General features: G+C 39.7%; 1 protein-coding gene across 1 annotated transcript in view; it reads left to right on the top strand.

Annotated features, from left to right (window-relative positions):
* Nucleotides 1-31: 31 nt before the first annotated feature.
* Nucleotides 32-25,713, top strand: part of LOC103388291 (transmembrane protein 65-like) — a 32,006-nt gene continuing 6,324 nt past the window's right edge. The window contains exons 1-6 of the mRNA XM_008323213.3: nt 32-869; nt 1,210-1,552; nt 15,998-16,042; nt 18,790-18,857; nt 19,852-19,906; nt 25,211-25,253. Coding sequence (XP_008321435.1) covers nt 1,255-1,552; nt 15,998-16,042; nt 18,790-18,857; nt 19,852-19,906; nt 25,211-25,253 — 509 coding nt within the window. The 5' untranslated portion in view covers nt 32-869; nt 1,210-1,254. The remainder of the gene's footprint in view (nt 870-1,209; nt 1,553-15,997; nt 16,043-18,789; nt 18,858-19,851; nt 19,907-25,210; nt 25,254-25,713) is intronic.

Here is a 25,713-nt window from a genome sequence, read left to right as displayed (position 1 = left end):
TCCGTTGTACGATTTCCAAACCACCTACATCCACATGGTATCATATTTTCTTGGGGTGTGGACTAGTCTGACTGAATAGCTCCGGAGCAGAGGAAGGGATAAAGTTCACACCCTGTACACAAACACACCCCTCTGTTATCGAACACTCATCCGATGAGAGGCTCGAGCAGCACTCACATTCAATCCACTACTGTGTGTAAACCTGTAATTTTGTCCAGTCTCAATCGTGCTGATTCAAACATTCAAAAACTTCTGCGCAACACTGGCAATTACGTATCTGGTGATATAATACACACACACATAGGTATACATATATGCATACGTTATCATCATAAGAAATAACCATGAACCGAAATATTTAAACATCTTATTGTGGAGCCCATCTCACGCCATGGCTTTCTCCTTTTCCTCGTTCTGAACAACCGTTAATTCCTGCTCTTTCCCGGTGTGGGATGAATAAAGTCTTATCTTAAATGTCTGGATGACGTTAATGTTCTTGATTATATCCAATTAAAACATGAACTATCAATTTAAGTTTTTTATTCGAATCCATAGCGAGATTTCTGTAGAGAATAACAACACAGAAGTAACTGACCATAAGGTCTGAAAAAAAGACCTGCGTGCGTCCGTTGGTGACGTCACCCGTACGCACGGAGCAGAGCTGCGCTGTCATTTGTGGAATATTTTAATGGCCGCTCTTGACTCCGCCCGGATTTCTTCCTTTTCTCGCTCCTTCTGCTCCTCTCACGGACGCCGTGCTGTCAGAGGTTACTGCGCTGGATTTACTACTGAGGAGAAATGACGACTAACAACATGACAAGTGTGATTTTGCTGTTTTGAGGCTTGAATCTACAGAAATCTCACAGCAGGTGAGTGTGAAGCGACGGAGCAGCGAGTGTGTGTTTGCATGTTTCCCCCATTGGATGTTAGGCTGCGGTGGGTTATTACGGGACAGAGGAGCATCGGCGGAGGTGCGTCCCGACAAGACTAGTTATAGTTTATTTTTTTTAGGAAAACGTCACCACAGTTTACGGCCGAATGTAACGCTACAGTAGTAGTTTGGAGAAGTATGTTTGTGAAATATGTGTAACTGTGTCAACGTCCAGCGGCGTTGCCCTTTAAACAGCCTGACCCAGCCTCAAGAAGGAGGCTATTCTCATGCCACCATAGCAGCGCTGACTTTAACCTCATGTCTTTTTTGTGACACAGAGGCTTCACGGGCGTCTCCTACTCCTCAACCTACCGCGTGCTGAGATGCTGCCCTGCTTGCGGAGAGTCCTGCGGCCCGCCCTGGCTCTGAGAGCCGGCGCCGGAATGACCAGAGTCGGAGTCAACAGTCAGCCAGTATCCGCCATGGCTTTACCACTGTCCCATCATCTTCAGCATCATCACCAGCAGCGACGTAACCTGGGAACTCATCCGCTCAAAGAGCACGTGGAGCCACTTAACTCGCCCAGGGGAGCCAAGGACTTTATCTACAGCCTCCATCCGTCAGAGCGCACCTGTCTGCTGCGGGAGCTGCACAGGTTCGAGTCCATAGCTATAGCCCAAGGTAGGACACAGCCCCCTGCACACTCCTGAAGAAAAAGAAACAAAACAATGCTGCGGGCATCAGTATATTCGCTGGTTTACTGGAAAATACATCTAGATATAAATATGTTTTAGCAATAAGTAAAGGTAGAATATGCAGGGATAGATATGTGGTCAACAACCCCTGGAGGGTGTAATAGGGTATTACACAGTAATTATAAAATATTTGGTTAATATGTCAGTTCACATATTTATAGTCTACTATATTTGTATTTCCTTCTTCTCATTATTTCATAACTGAAATGAAAAAGTCATTAATTTACTATCTAATTGCCAGCTGTGTAGTGTTCTGTTTTTAGTCCTGTGTTCACTTTCACACATGTTCATCTGTCACCGTCTGGTGTTGCACTGCTTAAATGTGAAATTATGCAAATTCGTTTTTAAAGTTATTGCTTTACACTGCCAGTACACCACCAGAGTCTGTTCTGGTTTGTTTGAGTAAAAGCTAATATTATTCAAGAGTCAGGATAAAGTAATTCAGCCAGATTGTCAAGTAGTTCACTCCTAAAATATAACCTAACAAGGTTTCTGATGTTGATGCATGTACAGTACTGTATGGTTAAGACCAGCAAGTAAACTAATCATTTCTGTAATAATATTACCTTATTTTCATCACTTTACAATCTTTCTCATAAAGCTACGACTCTAATTTTATGATTTGTTTATTTGTCTTCAATGAGACTTTAATACACGTACTAATGTTATTGGGAAAGTTTCTATTTATTTTCTGGCTCCATAACTGTTAATAGCTGATCGTTATAACATTAGGGGGGAAATATCTTTAGGCTCATTTGAGGAATTATTGAGCGGCCCAGGCTCGTCTGGCCCTCACGCAGCACTTTTAAGTCAGTCTGCAGCAGCAGTAGCGCCTCACTCAGGTTTAGTCTGGACTGTTGAATAATGAGAGTTTGGTATAATAAGAGTATGGTGATTGTCCCACAGTGGGAGAGAGAAGAGCACGAGTCGATCAATACTGAGATGGAGAGGAAGGGGAGGAGGAGGTGAAGGTGTGAGTGATGATGAGGACTTTACATCATATGAGTCTCACTGAGCGTCTGTGGCTCTCAGCCCTTGATGCTCTCTCTGATCTCTGCTCCTGTGCTGTAGAAATTGGATGCTTATAAATGGACTTCAGCGATTTAGTTTAATCAGGTTCAGTTTTGATCACTGAAAAACAACCGATCTTGGATTTCAATATATTTTTTTTATATAATAATAAATATATATTTTTCTAATTAAATTCCATAAATGTCTTGTTACATTCCTGCAGCTTGGGTATGTTTGTGGGTAAATGTTGAAGCATTGTTGCATCTTTTCAGCAGATCTGGCAGACTTCAGCTGTCAGTGTGTCTTTGTTTTTGTTCCTGGTGTCATGACTCATGGCAGACCAACAAATCCCAGGTTGTCAGACCCTCTGCAGGGAAGATTTATACTTCACTGCACTGGCCTAGTCTGTGCATTTTATTGTTCATGGTAAGAATTGGTTCACACATAATCCACTACTGACCTGATATACACAGCTACCATATTTGGACAAATAACTTTGTATTTGGTCTCCACGCTGATGCATTTTTGCCTAATGACGCAGAAAGGTTGCACTATTGCTCAAATTAAGTTGTTGTGCTTTGGTCCCAGAAGTGTTATCGGAACAAGCAATGCATTTTTGATACAAATGAAAACAGTAGTAGCTGCCATGTCTCCACAGAGGCGCCATTATTGATATGGCCCTAGAATGATGAAGCTACAGAAATAGCCCGAAAGGTCAACCTACGATTGGTGACAAGGCGAACAAATTGAAAATTGGATTGACATCCATTCTTCATGCCACTATTGGGGAATTCAGAGGGGGAGTGTGTTCAGCCCACACCATTAAGTATGTGGTTCCTCTGGGGCTCAAACCCAGTACCTTCTGCGTATAAGGTGGGTGTGAAAACCGCTACCCTATGGAACATGGCACTGGAGTGCTTGTGCAGTATTTAGATGGTAAAAATACAGGATAAGTTTTGTTTTTATCTAAACTGTCATGTTCTCTTGGATAAGACTATTCAGTACTGACTGTTATAACAGAATCATCGTGAATTACTTACTATTGTTCTAAATCAACTCAAAAGTGGTCCAATTTTCCACAGGCTTGCACAAAAACTGTGCTTCATCCAAAGCCAGTGAAGCATTTTGGGTTTTTCTTTCTTCTCTCTAGTTCTTATATAAAGTCTACAAAAAGAGGTGGGGAGGGTGAGGGAGGAGACACATTCTACACCAACTCTTCACTTTAGTCCTGTTGTCACTACTTAGGCTCTAATGATATCTTCACATTCTCTTCAGTGTGTATCCCAACTCATTTGTCACTCATCAAATGAGCTGTCAGCCACAGAACCATAGTTCTGTAAAGCAGTAATGTCAGCCGACTGCTGGATGCTGCACGGATACCTACGTATGTATACATGTGCTGCTATGAATAGCCTGACGTCTGCTCTGCTCACAGTCTCACTCAACAACGAGGGTGACTGTGAATGTGTCAAGGACACGTGCAAATCAATGACAATACCTTTTCAGTGACACTGTGGCTTCATAAGCCCCGGCTGTTTTTGTCAGCAGTAGAAAATTCAGCAAACTACGAGTTAAACGAGTTATTGAAACACAGAGCACACACACAGATCGTCATCTCCGACCTTTTTAATAATAGGTGTATATGCAGACTCTGATCCCTGTCTTCATCAAGGTCCTCAATCACAACCCGCTGCCTCCTGCTGTCTGCTGCATGTGATGGTGTGGATGCTTTACATTATTGATCAGTGACTCCTCTGATCAGGTCACTGAGGTCATGCACTTCTCTTCTTGTGTATAAATACAAGTCCTATGGCTTTCAACTGCATCTGTTCTCTGACTGCAGCTGTAGCACACAGTAGTAATTCATGCAGTATGAGAAACATTCCATTGCTAAATTCAGTCAAGGTTTTTTTCCCTCAGCTGGAAAGTAACGCTGTGTCAGTGTTAAGAATAACATGTGGCCCAAGGCTCACTCCTCATGTGATAATTGCTGCAAAATTGTAATCTTTTGTTGTTGTTTTTGGTGTTGGTGTGAAACTCAGCTTGATTGTAGAAGGTGGTTTGGTTACTTTTTTTATTTCTCTGAAAATGAAAAACAATATTATTTTTTAGAAATTTTATAACCTCTACCTATTAGGACTATAGAAGTTTAATTTCCATTATAAAAAAAGTATATTTAAAGTATGAAAAGTATTTAACAGAGAGTTAGAGGTCATTTCAGGTTAATGAAGTATCTTGATGGAGAGGACAACTGCTCCTCTGTTCTCACCTATGGGGCCTGCCTGGCTGGAGCTTTTCACAAAAAAAAAAAAGAAAAAAAAAAACCTCTCGTGGATCCTCTTACCTGCTGCATGTACAGGGTGCAGAGTAGGTGAATCTATGGCTGCTGGTTGACTTGATGTCTATCACATTCTGCCTGGAAGATTGATTTTCTGGCAGGCTTTTCAGCATCCATCATCATTCTGTCAGTTTGCTGGACCCCTGAAGCCAGACCCTTAATTTTGGCAGTCACATTTTCACTCTGGCTCAGGTGTGAAAAATCTAGGGGTCTGTACTAAACTCAGACTGACATCCACAGAGCTGGACAGCAGACTGCAGCTCTGATTGTGGACTCTGGTTCTGGATAATCTAGTAATTTAATCTGCACTTCTACCAAAGCACTGTGTTAGAAAGTGAACGATGATGTAGAAATGACCAGATTAAAATATGACCATACAACAGTCATGATTCAGCAGCCTTGAAATATGATCTCAATTCAAGCATGAAATGGAAACACTTATAAATGTGATACATATTTTAATTAAAATTACTACAGCTTGTAGACAGGTAGGGAAACCCAGAGCGCGACGTTGGTGATTTAGATCAGTATATTACAGGCTCTGCAGGTTTTGTACAGTTAGTTTGACATATATTTTCTTCTACTGAAAAGCGATATATGATACAAATCCAATAATTTTTTTCCACCCACAAAAAGTTACAAAAGATAGTGAAGCCAAATTTTCCAAATTCCAGAGGAATTTATAGTTTTAAAGAAAGACACATTTCAATGGAAAACCACAGCAAAAATGCATTAAAGCATAGCAGGTAGAGCAGGAGTTAAGTTTTATAAACATGACTTTAGGTCAAGGTTATACATGTCAATATCAACCAGGGGTGGGCAACTCTTGAATGAGGTTCCAAAGTTGACTTGCGGAAACAGAATGATTGACATCAGTCTTTACCATATTTTGTACCAGTGTTTGGTGGGACAGATTACAAAGCCTAGTGGGCCATATCTAAATAATGTCAATGTCAAATTCTGTTTTGGGTATTAAGGCTGTAGTTTGCCCAGATCTAATATAAATAATGTCTTCAAATTCTGTTTTGGGTATTTTAAAAACTTGATCTCCAGAGGAGTGCAGAGGAGTCCGTAGGATTGCTGCCAGCTTGTGTTTTCCAACTTTGAAAACTTTTTAAATCTACTCATTTCAGAAAGAGGAGCCATGTAAGGTTGCAGGGTAACAGCCTGTGTGCTCATGAGGACTGGCTGAGTGCAAACAGAAGCTATGGGGCTTGAAAGAAGCAATTTGGTAGAGATGACAAAACAACACAACATTTTGGGCATCGTAAAAATGGACCCTGAGACTCTGTGTGTCCATATCAGTGATCCAGGCTCCAACCTGTGTCGAAATGACACCGTGTAGGAGAGGTGAGACAAGATAAGGACAGATTGATGATTTTAATCAACTTGGAGAAGAATTTTGTGTTGTTACAGCTGAGGGACACAATTACACAGCAGGTGACGTGGTGAACGGTTGACGCAGCAAATGGCTGGAGAAAGAGAAGGGTGTGAAGACGGTGTGAAGATAGTGGCCGTGCAGACACTCAAGAGTTTATAGAGGACAGAAGAAGAAAAAGAAGTGGCCTTTAGACAAACAAGGGTAGTGCAGAGTGACTCAGAGTTTAAGAATCAATACCATTTCAGAACCATCAGGATTTCAGTTGGACCTAAGAAGGAATTTAAAAAAACGAAATTCTTTGTATTATCTAAAAGACTGCACATAGACAGTACCTGTATGCCTACCTTGGGAGGAAAGTATGAATATTCAGTTTGGAATTTTTTTTTTTAAATTGAACTTCATTGATCCCACACTAGGGAAAATCTTGTTGCCCATTGGAGGCACCAAGTATGTGGTTCCTCTGGGAATCGAACCCAGGACTGCCTGCTCTCTCACGTGTATATATGGCGGTTTAGTGATTTTCATCAAACCAAAATACCGTTAGAAATTCAGAGCAGGATCCAGTGATGTTCAAATTTACATCACTGACGGGAATCGAACCCAGGCAGAGTTGTACCGTTGTTGAACAAGAAAAGCCATGTAACTTTTATATCCATAAAAATAGCAATCATTTTTAGTTACAAAATTTAGAATGACACGCACAGTAATCCAATAGTTCCATTGTCTGCTCTTTATGCCCTGGCTTTCTCCTCCTATCAGAGAAAACTGCTACAGTTGGCCAGAGACGAGGCTAATGATAATGTGAATAATAATTCAAAACACAACAACAGACAACCTCTTGTGCATAACGGTTTTGAGTGTGAAGAGTTGTTGAAAGAAATCTTGTGATTATTGAAATATTTTATCGTTGAGTAACGGTTAAAAATCTTTGCACTAGTTGGAATGGAAGTTTGTACAACCAGGGGCTTATGATGATGTATTCATGTTTTATTTTAGAAGCAGGAAAAGCTATTTCTCTCACACTTCTGTCAGGCAGCATATATTTGCATATAAATTGAGCTTGATCAAAAGATGGTACGAAAAGCAGAGAGAAGAAGGCGATTCTAGAGAAAGAGACAGAAGGAGCGAGGAAGTGGAGAGGGTCAGATGAATAAGTGGATAAACACTCAGAGATGCTCTTCACCTCTGTGATCTCAAGTGTTCACTTACACTGTGACTCGGTGACATCCCATACCCAAACATGAAATTCTCACAGGAAACCAAGTCACGAGATTCAAATATCTGCAGAGTTGATTTCAGTCGCAGCTCAGGCTGTTTACGTTGAGGAACGTTTTTAAAACTTTTACCTTTTGTCTGTCTCCATTTCTGTGGCTGCAGCTCCGCAGGTATATAATAAATTCAAGATTAAAGCTTTTCATCCTTTTATCCCCAGTCTTATTGATTTCAAAGAGAGGTCTTATATATTTCTTTGCAGCATTTAAGGGGGTTTCACAGTGATCGCAGTATTTCATTCCACCTTTTATCCTGAAAGTAGACCAGGGCAACAATTCAATAAGACTGTATCTCATTTTAATTTACCTTTAACGAAATAGAGCAAATGCTTTATATGTTCAGCCGAAGCCAAGCCTGGATAATGAGAAAACCCTGAATTGTTTTTTGGATGTGAAAAATAGATTTTATTCTTTCACCAATGAATGAAAGGCATTAATCAACCTTCTTTAATGGACTACCTTAAATTTAATAATTTGTAGTTGGACTATTTTCATGCCCAACAAGTGAAATGATTATGTATTGGTAATAGGTGTAATAGCTATATATTGTTTTTGGAATATTTGTAAAATTAATAGATTTTATGGTTTGATGTTCTTTGTTTATGGAGGGAAAATAACTAGTTAAGCAAAAAAATAAATTGTCTGATACGTAAAGTTTTATTCTGCAAAAAATTGTAACCGAAATAAATAAATAAATAAAAAATCATTAACAACATCAAAGTTGAAGCCAAAATCTAACATTTCCAGGTGTATTCAAGCTACATCTTGCAGTATTTTGGGCATTAACTTTCCACTGGAGAAGCCACTACTAAACACCATTGATCGACACACCAGCTTCCTCCATCACTAAGTTGCTGGTTCAGCGTTGCTGCACTGTGACCAGTGCAGGTCTGGACTGTTGTTGTGACTGCTGTGATGATTGTTTTGGGTCCAGTCAGACCCTTCTGCAGCGCTGACGTAGGGATATGCAGATGGGTCTGACTGAGGTGGTGCTGGTGTTGTGCTGATTCACACCTACTGCAGCAGAATGGTTTCCTTTAGTGACATTTAAACTGCTGTCACTCAAGTCCACACACACAAATGAAACCCCTCCCCCTTTGGTTTGGTGTAAAAGGAGTAATCTTCAGTGCTGACATTTTCCAAGTCCCTTTTAATGATGCTGGTGTCATTCTGCTGGGATTCTCTCGGCCCACTCTCCGCTGCAGTGCTGTATAAGGACGCAGTAACTGTGACATTTAGGTCCTTTAATTATTATATAAACAACAAGCGTTCATCCCACGGCCTGTAATAGCAGACTGTGTGTGTTTATTGAATGTAGTTGGCAGCCAACCACAGAGCTGTGTCCATTCATAATTTATTTTCCTCCCTGTGCCAGTGGTGCTTTAACAAAGTGGAAACCTACCTGAATCACAGGAGTAGTTCTGTAAGAGTGAGGTGGAACTGTTGTCCCGAAAATATTCACTTTATTTCTTCAGAATTATAAAAAAAACAATCCTGCATTTTATAGTTTAGTTTGATCTGGAAAACTATTTAGTTTTTTCAGGTCATAAGAAAAACACCAGGCCAAAACTGTGACAAAGCAAAAAGTGGAACAAGGTCTGCATAAACGGTTTACCATTTGACTGAGAAACTACGTCAACGATAACTGGGATATTTAGGACAAAGAACATTGGGTTGAAAGGTTCTGCCCTGGGAGTCTTCATCACCATGGCTTTGCAGCAGACGGTACATCAGTTGTAGATTAGGAAGCAAAAAAACAGAATACTGAATCCAAGGAATCAGATCATCTTGAATCCCATCCCTCCTTCGTTAGAGAAATGAGGGCTAATTAATGGAGATATTTGAACACATTTATCTGTGAAGGCAAGTAATAAAAGCACCACAATCATCACTTTGCACTACAAACAGGATTCATTAAAATATCCAGATGCCTATGACATAGCAACTGGTTATAGTTGATGGCCAATCATGGTAGAAATCAGGTAGAAAAAAATAGTTTACCTGGGAAGATGCCAAAAAAGAGAGATCATCACAGATGAAACTGGATTAACGTGAGGACAAGTCCCTGAGTGCTCCTCAGTGTCTCAGGCTTTAAACTGTCTTCAAAGTCGGCACGTTCAGGAACCTGAAGTTTCCTCAGTGTCTCAGGCTTTAAACTGTCGGCACATTCAGGAACCTGAAGTCGACAGTTCGCACAAATATGTTTGAAGAGACTGGAAACATTCCTGGTGCAGAATTGCTCCAGTTTACTGCCTTTACTCAGGGGACTCTAAAGTAGCCTGGCTCGTCATAATATTTGACACAGTTTATATGCACTTCTTATTACCCTCTGTTTATTCAGGCTTCTTGGACTATCAAAGTCCAGGTGACTGGTATGATGGATAACTTTAAATTAAATGTCTCACCTCAGGGACTCAGAGCCACCCCGCCAGATTCCAACCATGGCATTTGGGCCGACATTTAACTCCCTTTTCTTCAGCAGCAGCAGAGGAACCTGGCTGCTTGGCCAATTAAAGACCTGAAGGTCTGACCCCGTTTAAAAATGCATAGCTACCATGTGCTGCCATGTGATCGTTTAATGGTAAAACGGTAACTATATAGTGGGATTCTAGGTGTGATCTGTGAATATGATTAAAAAATATATGAGGTGTGGAGAAAAAAATGAGAGAATATGCTTTGTCCTCCGTATAAAACACAGACAGATGGATCAAGGCGGGAATCAAATCACTGAGGCGCCACAGACACCCGGGTGGTTTTATTATGCGTAGTAGGATGTGTTTGATTTTCAAGGTTGTGTGTGTGTTTTTTGTGAGTCTGTGCAGTCAATCACCAGCTTCGTTCCATGCAGGGAAAGAATCTTGTCAGTGCATTATGGGATGGTGTGACATTTAAAAACCACCGTCCTTCTCGCTCCTTAGTTTCCCCTCAGTCCTCAACTTCTTTCTGTTATTTGTCTCATTCAGTTTGTCTCCTATAACTGATATGGACTGTAGTCTGTAATTATTTGCATCATAGCACAGGAACTCCTCTGCTTTTGTCCATGGTCATTCAGAGGCAAATGGTTCATTCAGAGACTTGAATCCACACTGTAGGTGTCGGTTTGATCGCCGGAGGCAGCATCTCAGCAGAGAACAGAAGAATGAGATAAGAAAAACTCAAACAACAAGATGAAGAAATAAAACTAAAGCCGTGTAGCTCCGTCAGGATTAGCCAAGGACGACAGATGATAAACAATCCTCCCAAGTGTTTGACAAGCAGTAATTAATGCTGCATGAATGTGTGCATGAAGTGAATGTGATTCACAATTGGTTGAATGTGTGCATGAAGTGAATGTGATTTGTATTCACAATTGGCATTCAGTCAATATTATTTATGAAGTCCATTTTCAGAAAAAACAATGCTCTAGGGTGGATTCTTTGTTCTGAGATCCTTGACTTCAGGTCAGGAAGAGGTCACCAAAAACCTTAGTAACAGGAAAATAAGCATAATTAGCTTGATGTTCATTTGAAAGAAAAAAAAGATACAAAAATTGTTTACTAAAAACATCATAAAGAAAAAAAAGATACAAAAATTGTTTGTTACTAAAAAACATCATAAAAATGTATTGTTTAATAAAAAACAAGTAGAGGATTATGAATTTAAATACAGGGATTATGTTACTGTTGAGTGTGTGTCATGGAAATACATGGTTCCTGTTCTGGTATTACTAACTGGTACCAGGGACATTCACTGTTAAGAGCTGCTGCTGTGAGTTATTTCTGGCTGCCATTGCACATAAAACCCATTTCCTCTTTTCTTGGTTTGGGCTGAGGGCCAGCTGTAGAACACAGAGATACTACGGTGTTCTCTCCTCTCTCCTATTCATCTCTGGTGTGTAGTGGTTCATCACAGGTATACGCTCTCTAAGGGTTTGTGTTCATTTCTCTTCCCTCTGTGTGTGGTGCGTTTCTGGCCCCTTTTTCTCCTCCTTAATGAGAGCTGAGGGAAACAGAAGGTATCTACCACCAAGTGGAGGTGACTGAAAATTCAAGCAGAAGAAGTACTTCACCTAAAGGTCACGCTGACAAGTCGTTAAAGCGTTTGCTGTGAGCCACATATTTTCTTCTTCTTTGCAGCCCATCGTAGCGGGCACGCGGGGCTCCGGAGGAAGTGAAAAGTCACAGAAAAGGATCTGAGCATCAGGTTTTACATTTACTTTGAAATGCAAATGATGAGCTTAAGATGGACTCTGTCTATTCATTACCTGCCTCCTCCTGTTTTAACAAGTTATGGTGTAACATGTATTCACCCACACGAGGACGAATTCCTTCCATCCACCCTCACTCGTCCACAACTCGCTTTGACAAAAGCCTCCGTTGTATCTGTTCCCATTTTTATTTTTACTAATGATTGTTTCAGACCTTGGCTCGTGTTGTTGGCGCTGGGTAATTTCCTGTTCCCTCTGTCATATGCAGCATCAGAGAAGCAGCAGAGTTGGTGAATGGCCATAGTCCTACATTCTTCCCTTTCTGTTTAACTGTAATGATCTTCTGCACAACACCACGGGGCACTGGTGCATTACTGAAGCAACAACATGCTATTTCCCCGGGAACATCACGCTCTGACACACAACAGACATTTGTGCTAAAAAATGCTCCTGGAGACCGTGAAAAAAAGTCCTGTATCAAGAGTTAGTGGGTTGCGAAAAATCAATGATGTCCTGAGGGAATACAGGGATGTTTCCTGTACTTGATTCGCTACCTAATGTCTGAGACACAAACTGAGGCAATTACTAAGACAGCAGCTGAGATATTACACGCCGCCTCCAACAACATGGAATGGTCCTGTAAGAAAAGGCATGAATTTGCTGAAAATCCTGTTGACTTTCTTTGTTGCATTGTGAAGTTAATACCTCTGCTGTGCTGCCTTTAGTTTTTTTTATCTCATTTGTCAAGACAAACATTAAATGTCACGTTTTAATTGAAATTCAATTTAATTGAATAAGCAAATAAAAACCTGTAAATGGTTTTATTTGATGGCCCTCTTTCAGCACACTAATAATTAATTTTGTTTATGCTTTTTAAATATTCAGTAAGTTCAGTTTCTTCAACAATCTGTTGATGAGCAAACTGCTGTGTTTGACTCCCACGTTTTGTTGAAACATCTATGGTAAAAGCAGTTGTTGCTGACAGAAGTGACAAAACCGTCAGTGTTTACCTGTAAACAAAGAGATACCAGGTAGCTGCAGTTTGAGTAATTCTGCCGAGCTAATGAGAAGAACAGAAGCCGGTTTGAGTAATTCTGCCGAGCTAATGAGGAGAACAGAAGCCGACACCGATGCTCTGCTCTTTAATGACACTCGTGCTGGTTTGCTGCTAATCAGTCCTTTAAATCCTCTCACCACTGCTGCTGAAATTGAATTTCTTAAGGCTGTGACTTTGAGGAATTGCTGCAATCAATATGTTGTAGCTGCAGAGTATTAGGAGCAGCAGTACTGGTTTGTGTGGAATATTACCAGTCAAATAAATGTGCTGATGAAACCAAATATATGAGAGAAAAAGAAAATAATCAGGAATTCTGTTTCTCCCGTGGTGGTGTGCCGCCGTTCTGTGGCACTGAGTCAACATTGTGATTTGAATTATTTTATTTAAAAGTGATTAAAAAAAGGAACTAGTTTCTTAAATGAAGTCCAAACTAAATATGTGCAAGCTGGGACAGAGTCGTTTATTTTATTTTTTAGTTTAATCAAATTAAGGTTGAACTGAAAAGAACTTGCAGTATTTATTTGGTGACTGTATCCAGTATTATTGTGTACTATAGTAGTGAATTATCTTAGTATTGTATTCCAAATCTTTGAGCTAACTTTTAACTATCAGCCAAAGGTTTCTCTGGTCGTACAAACAGTGATCAATGTACAGCCGCTGTGATAAATACACTCTTCTTTCACCCCATTAATTGTGAGTAATCACTGAGAACTGACCTTGGAAGAGTAGATTTATACTGTGGGACGTTGAGAGATGACGATGATTAGAGAAGGTTCTGCCTGTATGCTCAGTGATTCTGCACGTACAGTGACAGCCTGACTGGAGCGTTTGATTTAACGGCCTGTGTCAAGACCTAAAAATAATTTAATGTTAGTTCTAGTCTGTAAGTACTAAGATGCTACTGTACAATATGAGGAAACCAGCCAATCCTTTCAGCCTGTCAGGATGTTAGCCATCGCAGTGCTCCAATCGCATTGGCAAATCTAATAATAGTGTAGTCCATAGTGTAGTCTCACTCTGGCAGCTTTTGGTCTTTAATGTGCATAGTGTAGTCTCACAGGAGGCCCATCGGAAGGCTTTAATTAAATCCAAAATCAGTCTCTGAGTGAATGATTAATGGGAAGAAAGTTGTTTTGGTACCTGAACGCCTCAGCCATTTGTCTTCTCCTGACCTCTGTCAGGTTACTGTTACTTTCTGACCCACGGTGCAAAAATGTTTTTTTGGCTGAGAGAAGAGAAGAGAAGTTCTCTGACTGTGGGAAAAATAAAAAAAGAGGAGATTTGGTTTAAAAAAAAAAGAAGAAGCAAAGAGCCACATGTTAAAGTAATGAGTTGTGTTTGTATGTAGATATAATGAAGTGTGTCAGCAGTTTACTGACCAGAGCCTTTATCTGTTGATGAGTCAGCAACATGAGCTGGAGGCTGAGCTGGAGACAGCAGAATGACAACTGTAACGTGACACCGATTCCTGGAAGCAGATTAGGAAGTAAGAGCAAGACGAGCCAGAGGAGAGAAGACGAGAGCCAGAAGAGAAGGATGGAGGGTGTGATGTGTTTGACTGTTAGGAAGCTACAGCCAGGATTTTATATTATGTCCTGAATGTTTGCTGCATGAACACATTCAGTGAGTTACATTGAAACATTAGAAAATGAACCATCATTTGGAATGAAGTTAGATTTTTTTTTTCTTTAAGCATCAAATGTTTTGAAGTCACACTGATTTTTACTTTGGAATGAAAATGAGATCTGTAGAAATTACAGCTGTCCTACTTCGTCTGCCATGAACATTCTGCAGAATGTCAGTTTTACTAAAGTATGATTGCATTAAACTAGAATTAAATGAATAAATATGAATTGGCCACCGAAATGAGTTTGAATGATAAAAATAACAAGATTTTTTTTCTACAGACCCTCTGTTTTATAATCTTATGGTTTTTAAATTTTAATTTAGCTGGATCAAAGCTTGTGTGAATTTTTAATGATTTCTTTAGAAATTTGATTTTAAATTGTTTATTTTTGCAGGATAGAAAAAAATGATCAACTTTCTGATAGTGAAACAACAAGGAGTTAATGAACATGAGATGGGAGTTGATGAACATGAATGGAAGGTTCTACTGATTTTAAATTGTTTATTTTTGCAGGATAGAAAAAAATGATCAACTTTCTGATAGTGAAACAACTTGTCAAAGACACACGAGAGATGGGAGTTGATGAACATGAATGGAAATCTTTGAAAATTATAACAGGTTCTAACATCGTCTTGGAACTTTTCTGACCTAGTTGACTCTGCGGTTATTTCTTTTGTCATAACAGCTTGTCGTACTTCTCCACCAGGACGCTACGTTCATTTGCTTTCCAACAACAAAGAAACTTAGGTATTGATCCTACAAATGTATGTAAACATCGATAACCGACTAAATAAGACCAGCACGGCACACAGCAGAGCTAATACCTGGCTGTTGTTTATGCCGAGGTCAAACAGAATTTGCAGAACTTGCTGCGACCATCAACAAACCCTCAGCAAGATCCAGAGGTCAGCGCAGCACCAGACAGACCCCGCAGCTATCACATAATACACAGGTTCTGGCATCGATTTCTCCGTGTAAGCACAACGTGTAGCCAAACTCATTAGGTGCTGCGTAATATACCGACATTTTTCTTTAATAAAAATCCAATTTAGCAGAACACACTGAGGAAATGATGTTGTCTCTGCTCTGCATCCTTCAAGAGCATCCTGCTCTAATTATCCTTGTGCTCGTTCACGGTTCACGGTACAGTGTGTCGCAGTTTGAACCTCAGATTATCACACACTTGACCAGTTACTGTGTGTGTGTGTGTGTGTTTGGCAGAAGTCTCCGCCTGTGGCCTGATTGGCAGCAGAATTCTGATGTTCTGTCGTCATCTTTGTCCTGATTTCAGTCTCACTCTGACACAGTGGCAACACAACTGCCCCCCCCTCGTTTTTTTTCATCTTCCTCTCTCATTCTCTGACTCAGTGCAAACATTTCCTGCCTCATTTCTTGAATTCCTTCTCTGACACTTTTTCTGACTGACAGACCTGCCATTTATAAACCTGAACTGGTCACAGAGGGTTTTGCTCAATGCATTTCTTGTTCTTTCCTTTTCAGGGCAGTTGGAGATCGCTCCACCTACTGCAGCACAGCTGAGATATGGTAAGAAAAGTCTGACACTTTTTTTTTTCTGTGATAATTTATTTATTTATTTTTCTCTGAGTAGGAAAAACATCTCATTTCTAAAGCTCTTCTTGCATTTATTATAAACCTCCCAAATAAAAGAAAGACAGAAAGTATTCGTTAACAGAAATCCATGTAATTTTTACATTTCACTCACTTCATCAACAACAACATGCTGATTGAGTGCATTAGTGTGCAAAAGAATTCTTTCCATGGTTCTTCGTCATTTCAACAATTTACACCATTCACCTGTTCACACACGTCCATTGACCTGCAGCACCGACCCTCCCTGCCCCACCCTCATGGAGCTTTTGTGGTTAAGTGTTTCACTGAGAGACACATCCATTTGGAATAGTGGAGCCTGGAATCAAACTCACACACACACACACACACACCGGTGAACGTAGACACATTTAGGTACTATGAACTCAACATGACCTCAGACCTTGAAGATTTTCCGAGCTCGTCCTCCTCCTGCTGTCTCTGCGGAGAGGCTGGAAACTGTGCATTGTCATCGTTCCTCACTGTACAGAACACACTGTAGAGCTGAGATCTTCTGCTTAATCTTAAAATCTGCTCAAAACCACAGCTCTTCATCTTGTAGCGGCCGTTTTTTCATCTGTAAAGAAAAACACGCCCTGGTGACTCTCAGACCGACCGTTACCACAGCAACAGAGTTAAACACAAAACACATGAGTTTCCATAACTCAGCAAATATTTGTATGAGTGTATCTTTGCTTTGTATCTTGCTGTAGTCATGATAGTATGGTGGAGTAAAAAAAATCATAGTTTTCCATCTGGTGTAATGTGTGGAAGACTGAAGTTAGCAGCCAGTTAAATGGTTGAAGTTGAAATTCCCTTTTCTCTTCTGAGAAGAAACAATAAGGAGCGTAGAAAAATGTGCCACTGTATCACTGGTATGATAACCCTCCCTACAACCTTACCATTAGTCTGTTCTCTTTTTAATTACCTCCAAATAAATATAGCCCTCAGGCATTTACATTTTTAATTGAGTAAAAATGTCTGGAATGGCTTTGTCTGTTGACAAGAAATAATTGTATGTTAAAAGCTCTACAGATGGTCCTTGACAGGGGCCTCGAACACCCGACACTGGGACCACTCCTGGCCCATGAACCCCCCTCATCTTGCCATTCATTGAATAGATCTCATGTAGTGTGTGTGTGTGTGTCCTCATTCTCTAATTCAGTATATTGCATGTAATTTGAACAAATAATATTTAATTCACAAGTCTTTGTGCCCAGAGAGTTTTACTCCAGCATTTATTCAGATTTACCAATGGTTGTGGTGTTAAGAGTGGAAGTCACTGAGGCCCAAAACAGCTCTGATGCAAATGTTCATAAAGTAATGAAGGAACTGGATGAAAAACCGCAGCCGCTGCAGAGAAGAAATTAAGTCTTCATCAGTGATGGTGTTTAAAAAAATAAGAATGTAAATCAGTTCCATGAACTACACTTGAACTACAGCAGAATAGTTTCCTGAGGCTGTGGGCGACCTTTCACAGCATCAGCACAATATCACACTCTACAACCGTGTATTGACCACACATACATCATGTGGTGCATATATAAATGTATCATCTGGCATATTTACATTCTGATAGCTGTGTGTGTGATTTATATTCATGGTGTGCTACACAATGGATGTATTGGATAGTGTTGTTGTCTTACAACAAGAACATCACCGGGTGGGTTGCAGGTTTGATTCCCAGCGTTAGCATATTCTCTTTGTGTGTGTGGCAAAAAATGCAGGATGAGGTTAACTGTTTGGTTATTAGGTTACCAGTTAACTCTGACCATAGATTTGAATGTGAGCCTGAATAGTAGTCTCTAAATGTGGTCCTGTTACGTCATCGTGAACTGTCCTGGGTTCACTGTGCCCTCAGCTGTGGACTGCAGGGATTGGTTGCGCCCTCTCTTCCCCACTCACGATGTTCAATATTAATAATTAATGGAACTGTTTACAAAAACAGAAGGATTTAATCCGGTTGTTTTCATTTTCAAGCATTGAATAAATATTCAGTTCCCAAGCTTTGTTTTTGGTTTGTTTTGTTTGCTGACACATTTAAACACCAGCAGAGACTGTGAAACAAAAATATGGCACAACATTGAACCCAATTGGTTTAAAAATGCAAAGCTTTCAATATTTTTAAAGCTGTAAAATATTAGTCATCACAGTTTCCCTAGTTTGCACTCATACTCACCTACATATATTTGTATATATATATATATGTATGTATTTTATACATATATTATGTATACATATGTGCATGTATGTACATATATTTTGTATATAGGTTTATCCATATACTTGTACATATAAATATATGATGATGATTGGCTCTAGTTCTAGAGGCTTACTAATCATATTGTGTCATAATAAACATGGCCACCTCATGTTCACTTCAAGCTCACATTATATTCTATTATATTCATCCCGAATGACCAGTGATAATGATGTATAATGATGATTATGTGTTTCCTGCCACTTCACACTTCATACATATTATTGTTTGTGTTTTGTGGGCTGAAATAATGCTCCATCATCCTCTCTGCTCATTATGGTACATTTCTCCTCCTGAGAGCTTATTATTATTATGTGTTTTTTTTTAATTATTTATGAATGCAGACACAGCCTGTATACTCTCTTTTATCTTTATTTAATGTTCAGGGGTTAATATCTGTGTGTCTCTGTGCTAAATCTTACAGTTTTACTGCACAACGCCCTCCCTTTCGTGGGATTTGGATTCCTGGACAACTGCATCATGATCGTAGCTGTGAGTATCACCGTGCTGTGGTTCCCTGCAGCTCAGGGAGGTCGATGCTGAGAGCTGCACACACTTAAATGTTTTACTGGTGCAAAATGGAAGTGTCAGGGAGAAGTCAGGAAATAAATGATGATTTGTTTAAAACTATGGGGGTTTTATTCTTTTTTTATAAAGCAGGATTATAAAATGTAATACTTCCTTTATTGTTGGGTTTTAAAAAAATATATATATTTTTTTGCTACAAAAAAAACTTCCAAGATTATTGTACTTCCTATTCTTTTGACTGGTGTTTCTGTAATTTATTAGGCAATCATGGATATTCATAATAGAAGTTAAATAAAGTTAAAAGTTTGCAATCCCTAAAGAAACTTTAAAGGTCAGAGTGAGTTCAGTTTTTTCTCTTCTTTCATCATCTACTTTATAATTGCAGTGCAAACTGGGAGAAAGAAAAAAACACCCTGAAGATCTCAGTTTTCTTTACTGTATGGTTTTAAGATGAGGGTTTTTAATTAAAAGCCTTACCTTAGAGTCAACTCATTTTTCCCTGTTTTAAATCCAAGGTAGAGAAACATGAGGAGATTTGTGCTTTGGTGACTGAAGTATCACCATCTGCTCTGGTCGTAATAAATGAAATCAAGGCAGGCTGAGCAGAAGGTGGCAGAGTTGAAGATGCCGACAGTTTTAATTTGTGTTGACCAGGGTGGATTTCTCTAGAATGAAAAGATCATAGTGGAGCGGCATGAAAAGGTGGAGGCAAAGTTGAGTTTGGAAAAGCTGAGCGAGATAGAGAGCCAAGTGAATGTTGGAAACTGAGCTGCTGGACGGAAATAGATGTAAGGTCAGAAAGATTTACAGATGTAGTGAAAGAGGAAACAAAATAGTTTGAGTGGCAGGAGAGGAGACTGTGTGTGGAATCCTCATCATGAACAGTCCAGGTCAGGGTGTGTCACATATTAGATTTATGCTAAAGTCTTTCTCTGTGTGTTTTTGTTTTTGTTCCCAGGGCACACAGATTGAACTGTCCATCGGTGTCATCTTCGGCATTTCAACTATGGCAGGTGAGAAAAACAAACCATGAGACATAAAATCCATACAGGGATATAAGAAACCTTTATTGTCATTATGTTTGTGACTCATGGCTTTTAAAGCAAGACACACAAAAAACAACTTTAAAGTAATGCAAAAAGGACTAAAACAAACTAATCTTAATGACTATAAAAACAATTACACTTACAGCATGAAGCTTAACCTTCATACTTGGGGGCATGACATCACAGTAGTGTTAGATCTAGAAACACTCTGTCTTCCTAATGAGAGAGCTGTGTGCCAAATGATAATGGAGCTCCCGTGTTGGCGTCCACATCAGACGCAGCCTCGTAACGTAAGGGCTCTGATGGTGGACCAGCACTTGGACCACTGCTGGAGCTCCCGTGTTGGCGTCCACATCAGCCTCGTAACGTAAAAGCTCTGATGGTGGACCAACACTTGGACCACTGCCGTGACACTTAACCACAGCAGCATGAGAAGAGCATGAGAGGGAGCGAGGCTCTGACCTTGATAATGATAATGTTGTGAATATGATATGGAATGATGACAGTGTTCAGCTGCAGTGGGGGTGGCTGAGGATCTGCCTAATTTAAAGAGATTCATTTGCATTTTAATGCCGTCAAATGTTCACAATGTTTCTGTTGAAGACTCAGAGTGAAATGAATGACCACAAATGAGGAAGAGTTTGATACATGACAACAAATAAAGTCGGTTTATCTGCACAGTCGAGACCGATGATGTGCTACAGGCTTAGGTTGAGTTCAGTTGTTTTTACTGTCGCACTGAGGCCTAAAACTGAACTGCATCTTAACATTTGTTAGATATTTAATAATTGTTGTGTTTAATATTTGATTGGTAATGTGGTCATTCACAGCTTGGGGAAACTTTGTGCATGATGTAGTGTTAGGTCTCTGTATTTATCATCTTAATGGTGTTAAACTGAACCACCTATTAGTGAGGCTACACAGTATAAGGTCCCCATGTGTCCTGGAACATCTGAAAAAATAATGACTTTAATTTCCCAGTGTTGCTTTCAAATTTTAGAGAAAACTGGATGCAACCAGAAAGTGAGAGCAGCTGCTCTAACTAATCTCCTAAATACTTCTAAAGTATATTTTGATTTGCTGGTACTATTTAATACACTTTTCCTTAAATTTCACCAGCAAAAAAATGCAGGTGTTGTCATTTGTCCTTCCTACTCTGCCGGCATGTCAGGAATTGATTTTAAGAAACAAGTGGTAACCGTTTATAGAATCAGTCCCACAATTGGCCCCTGGAGGCAGAAGCTGACATTTCTAACAAACACAGCATTAGAGAACAAATCAGGTGTGACTTGTGGAAAGAAAGTTTTCAGTTCGAGGTTCTTCAAGTGTGTCTGTGTCTTAGCCTGCTTCAGATTCAAATTTATTTTTAGTAAAAGATTTAGCAAGAAATTGTGATTAATCTGAGAAGTAATTCCATGGCTTTGGAGGATGTAGAGAAGTTTTTAATTTTGAAATCCTAAGATTCGAGCAATTTGAATAGAAAAGAATTTTCAAATATACATAAAATATAAAATAATAAATGATAAATAATAATGACAAAATAGAGGAAAAAATAAATACGTAGTAATGTATACGTAGTCAAAATATACATAAAAATAGAGGAAAAAATAAATACGTAGTCAAAATATACATGGATAGTTGTATCACATGTGCTGTATACATACAAACATTCATCATACACATAATTTACACTGAAAATGAACACAATGATGGCAAATTGTGTTTCACCCTCACTGTCTGGGTGTCTCATCTTCCAGACGGCCAGGATTAGAGGAGAGTTGTTGAGTAAAAACTCAGAAATTATAAAGTGCAACCTCAGAAAAGCTTCTGTTGGTTTGACATGCAGATGTTGTTGCAGATCTTGGTTAATCCTGGTGTTGCCCACTGAGGGTTGCTGCAGAAATCCCCTCCTAAATGAGTGATTTCGATCTAAGACCACCCTGCAGCCCACACGGACGTAAAATAGAAGTTAGTGATCCTTCCCAGAGCTCGGCCACAGTTTGTCACTCACAATCCATTTTCACAGCAGTCGTACTGCCACTTGTGTTCTGTTACCACAGGCACATTGGAGTCTGAAAATCTGGAATCTTCCGTTATCTCAGCCAGACCGCTGTGATTGAACACCAGTGTCAAGTCTGTCCTCGTGTCCTCCAATCACACACTTTCGCTCTCAGTCAAATGTGTCACATTTAGCACATCTAGAGAGTTGAAATCTGCTGCATCAGAAAATGTTATCGTTTTAAGGAAGTCAACGAGTCGAGGGGGGGGAAGCTTAAAGGATTAAAGGCATTAAAAGTTACAGCTCAAGTCAAGCTTAAACAGAAAACTGCGGAAAGGAGGAAGTGGCCCTGGTGCAACAACAACTTCTATAAAAACGTATATCCTCATTTAATTAGCTGAGTTTTTGTGTCTGAGGTTACGTTTTACATCTTCAAACAGAGCAAGGTATTTGAATATAGCTGAGGATGAGATGAGAACTGGGGGCAGATGTCGATGGAAGAGCTGTGCAGACGATGTACTGTAGCGAGCTGATAATGATTAGTCTGTATGTATGTATAAATCAGTGGTCATGCAGTTCCCCACTGTTGTACAGATAAATAGATCTGTAAACACTGTAGACAAAAACAGAAACTCAAAAACAAAGGTTTCATTTTGTTTCTTTTTTTTTTTCTTTTTGTTTTGTGTGACGGTCCATTAATTCACCATCAGACTTCAGTGATAGATACACAGAACCTCAGAATGACTGAGTGTCAGTAGAAATATGGGCCTGAAAATAAAAATGTGGAGGAAATACTTGTATGACCGTCCTTGGTCGCAAAAGTTAATGTTAATTCAATTATTCAATTAATTCAATTCAATTATAGTTTTAACGTTGTTTCTTTCTGTCTGGAGCCTTTTGGTTTCCCATTTGCTCTCTTGATGGTGATACAGACTGATGGAATGATGGATGGATCTGGTAAATGCTTTTACATCGTATGCTTTTGTGTTAATCCACGTCTCCACTCAGCAGCCAGTGGCTGTGAAGTGGATCTGACACTGAGCTCAGTGAGGAACAGAGAGAGCAGTAGGTAGAAGACTGATTACAGCCAACATGGTCTGTAATGGTCTGGAACGCCTCATAGCATTTACAAAAACTCTGCCTCTGGGAACTGTTATGTTGAAATATCTCTGAAGCTAAAGTACTGCGTTAAAAACAGTATAAATAATAAATATTTGGTTATCAGTCAAATCATTTTCTTTCCTTTTTTTTGTTTCTTGTTTTCTTGAGTTACTTATTAAGTTAAGAACATTTACAAAATATATTATTATTAATATTGATATATATATATTATTTTCGGTGAAGCTTTCGTTCTCAACCATATTAATTGGAGACTTTAAACAAGGACGGGGTCGTAGGTCAGATGTGGGGACTGTGTCAGAACAACATCACACCACTAATTACCTTCATTAGGTAGTGACTGGTATCTGTGTTCCTTTGTGCTGGTTAACGTGGATTTGTGACTCCAGACGGTGAGCTCATAGATTGCTAACACAGCCCCTAGTGGTTTGTTGTTTGGAGTCAATACTTGAACTCTGTCGGCTGCTACAGTAGCTCAGTGGTCAGATCCAGGCTCTAATGACTTGTAACCTGTCAGAATTAGACAATGGTTGTTTCCTATTTCAACTCCACTGAGGGTTTCTCCTCACCCTGCTGCTGCTGCTGCTGCAGTAGTCTGGGTCAGGAACAAATTGAAGGGACTGCAGAGGAAGATTCCCTCTAGGGTTTTCTCTTAACTCTGCACAAGTTTGGTTAAAGGGACCAGAACTTCCTGCTACGTCTGTATTTATTCCATCTATCATGAGTGGCTTCGCTCTACTCTCCCTCCATCTTGTCCTCAGGTACTGTGTGAAATGATCTGCTGTGACTGTGACTATGGTTTTAACAATTTCCCAATGGGCTAAATATGCTAAATGGTGGAAAACACTAATTTCTCACGCCTTGTTTGTTCCGTTGAGTCATATGTTTGGCTAACAATGTGACACTTAAACTAGACGGAATTTAACACTGATTTAAACCATAGTCTTATGGCACAGAGGGAGTTGTGAGAAAAATATGTAAGAAATTCCTGTGAGGAATCTCAGCTTGAAGACACCTCTGTGTGAAGTCTACACATTCACTCGGCACTTGTGTGGATTTTTAATGTGCTGTTTTGAATTCATCGTAGGTCTTTAAAGTAAATTAAAGGTGTGATTGTGTTTTTGTGTTAAAATTTATGGGAAAAAAAAGGTAATAAATTTAACTCATGAATCACAGATTCAAACTAAATAAAGCCTGGAATACACGGTTGGATAAATGACGACGTGTAATTGCCGTACATGTATTGGATCTCAGCCACGGTAAAGGCTGTAACAACTGTCATCAAATACAAATGCTCTGCCGTGGCACGACAGGCTGCAATAAATTATGTTAAGCAGTCTGGGTCTTCCAAAGGACAAAACGGCACAGATCCAGACCGAGGACCATCAGTCACTCCTTTCACTGACCCGGCTCTAAAGTACAGGTGGTGAAGAGTCCTAGCAGAGGGAGGACGTGTGCACATCGCCGTGATTCAAACCATAATTAATGTGACGTCTGGCTGCAGGTCCTGGACAACATCTTACTCTCAGTGACAGTTGCATGTATTAATAATGACCTTGTGTCACTACAGCCTGGAAGGACACTGTGTTTTAGCTTCACTACGTCATCACTGTGGTCTTGGCCCGACACTCATTCCTGTTGATGTCGATGTGTTTATACAGCAGATCAGCTCCACCTACGATGACAGCTAAAGATACTGAACTTAATCTGTTTATTTATTTGGTTAATATCACTGCCTTTCAGCAGCTGCGTCCTATGTTTGTTATCACCTGAAATTAATGACCTGCTGTCGTTACATCTCCAGATTCAATATGTTGATGTTAATTACATCTGTCCAGTCACTTGATCCCTCTCCTGTGTCTCTGTCAATATTACCACAGGCGGTTAAACAATGATAATCAGATTCATTATCCCACTTTGTGTCAGCAGTGCACTCCACATGTGTTGATAACAAAAGGAGAAATGAAGCCCGACACATATCTGCCAGGGAAATAGCTCCAGATGTGAAGGACGGAGGATGAAATGTGTGACATGTTCCACCTCCAGTGGCTGCTGCCTGTCAGCTGTTCTTGACATAAACCTACATTTCTTTCCTACTTCCACTCATTTTTTGTCATGTCTTTTTTTTCCTCCCTATTTCACATTTTCCACAGCTGCTGCCCTGGGCAACCTCGTGTCTGATCTCGCAGGACTGGGGTAAGAATATTGCATCTTCACGCGCACACACACACACACGCACGCACGCACTGTTTTTTTTTTTATTTTTTTGTGTTTCTATATATATATACACGATATAAAAAGTGTATTGTTTTATATTACTAATACAAATAAAATCCTCATTTTACTCATTAGCCAATTATTCTATAACGTTTGCATTTATGCATTTAGCAGACATTATCCAAAGCGATTTACAGAAAAGGATTAACATTATCAGGAATGTGGTTCCTCTGGGAATCGAACACTGGCTTCATAACCTTATTTTGGGTACATTTGTTAGTTGCTAATAGTAGTAGCGGTAGCATTCATGAGGATTAGAGATGGAAGTACTGGTAGTAGTAGTAGTAGTAATAGGAGCGGTACGAGTAGTAGGAGGAGTATTACTCGGTGGAATAGTAGTAGTAGTGGTAGTAGTATTAGGAGGAGAAGTAGTGGTAGT

This window comes from Cynoglossus semilaevis, chromosome 13 (assembly GCF_000523025.1).
Source record: "Cynoglossus semilaevis isolate Cse_v1.0 chromosome 13, Cse_v1.0, whole genome shotgun sequence".
Classification (NCBI taxonomy): domain Eukaryota; kingdom Metazoa; phylum Chordata; class Actinopteri; order Pleuronectiformes; family Cynoglossidae; genus Cynoglossus; species Cynoglossus semilaevis.
The sequence above is the reverse complement of the archived record's forward strand: the minus strand, read 5'-3'. Positions and strand labels throughout refer to the sequence as shown.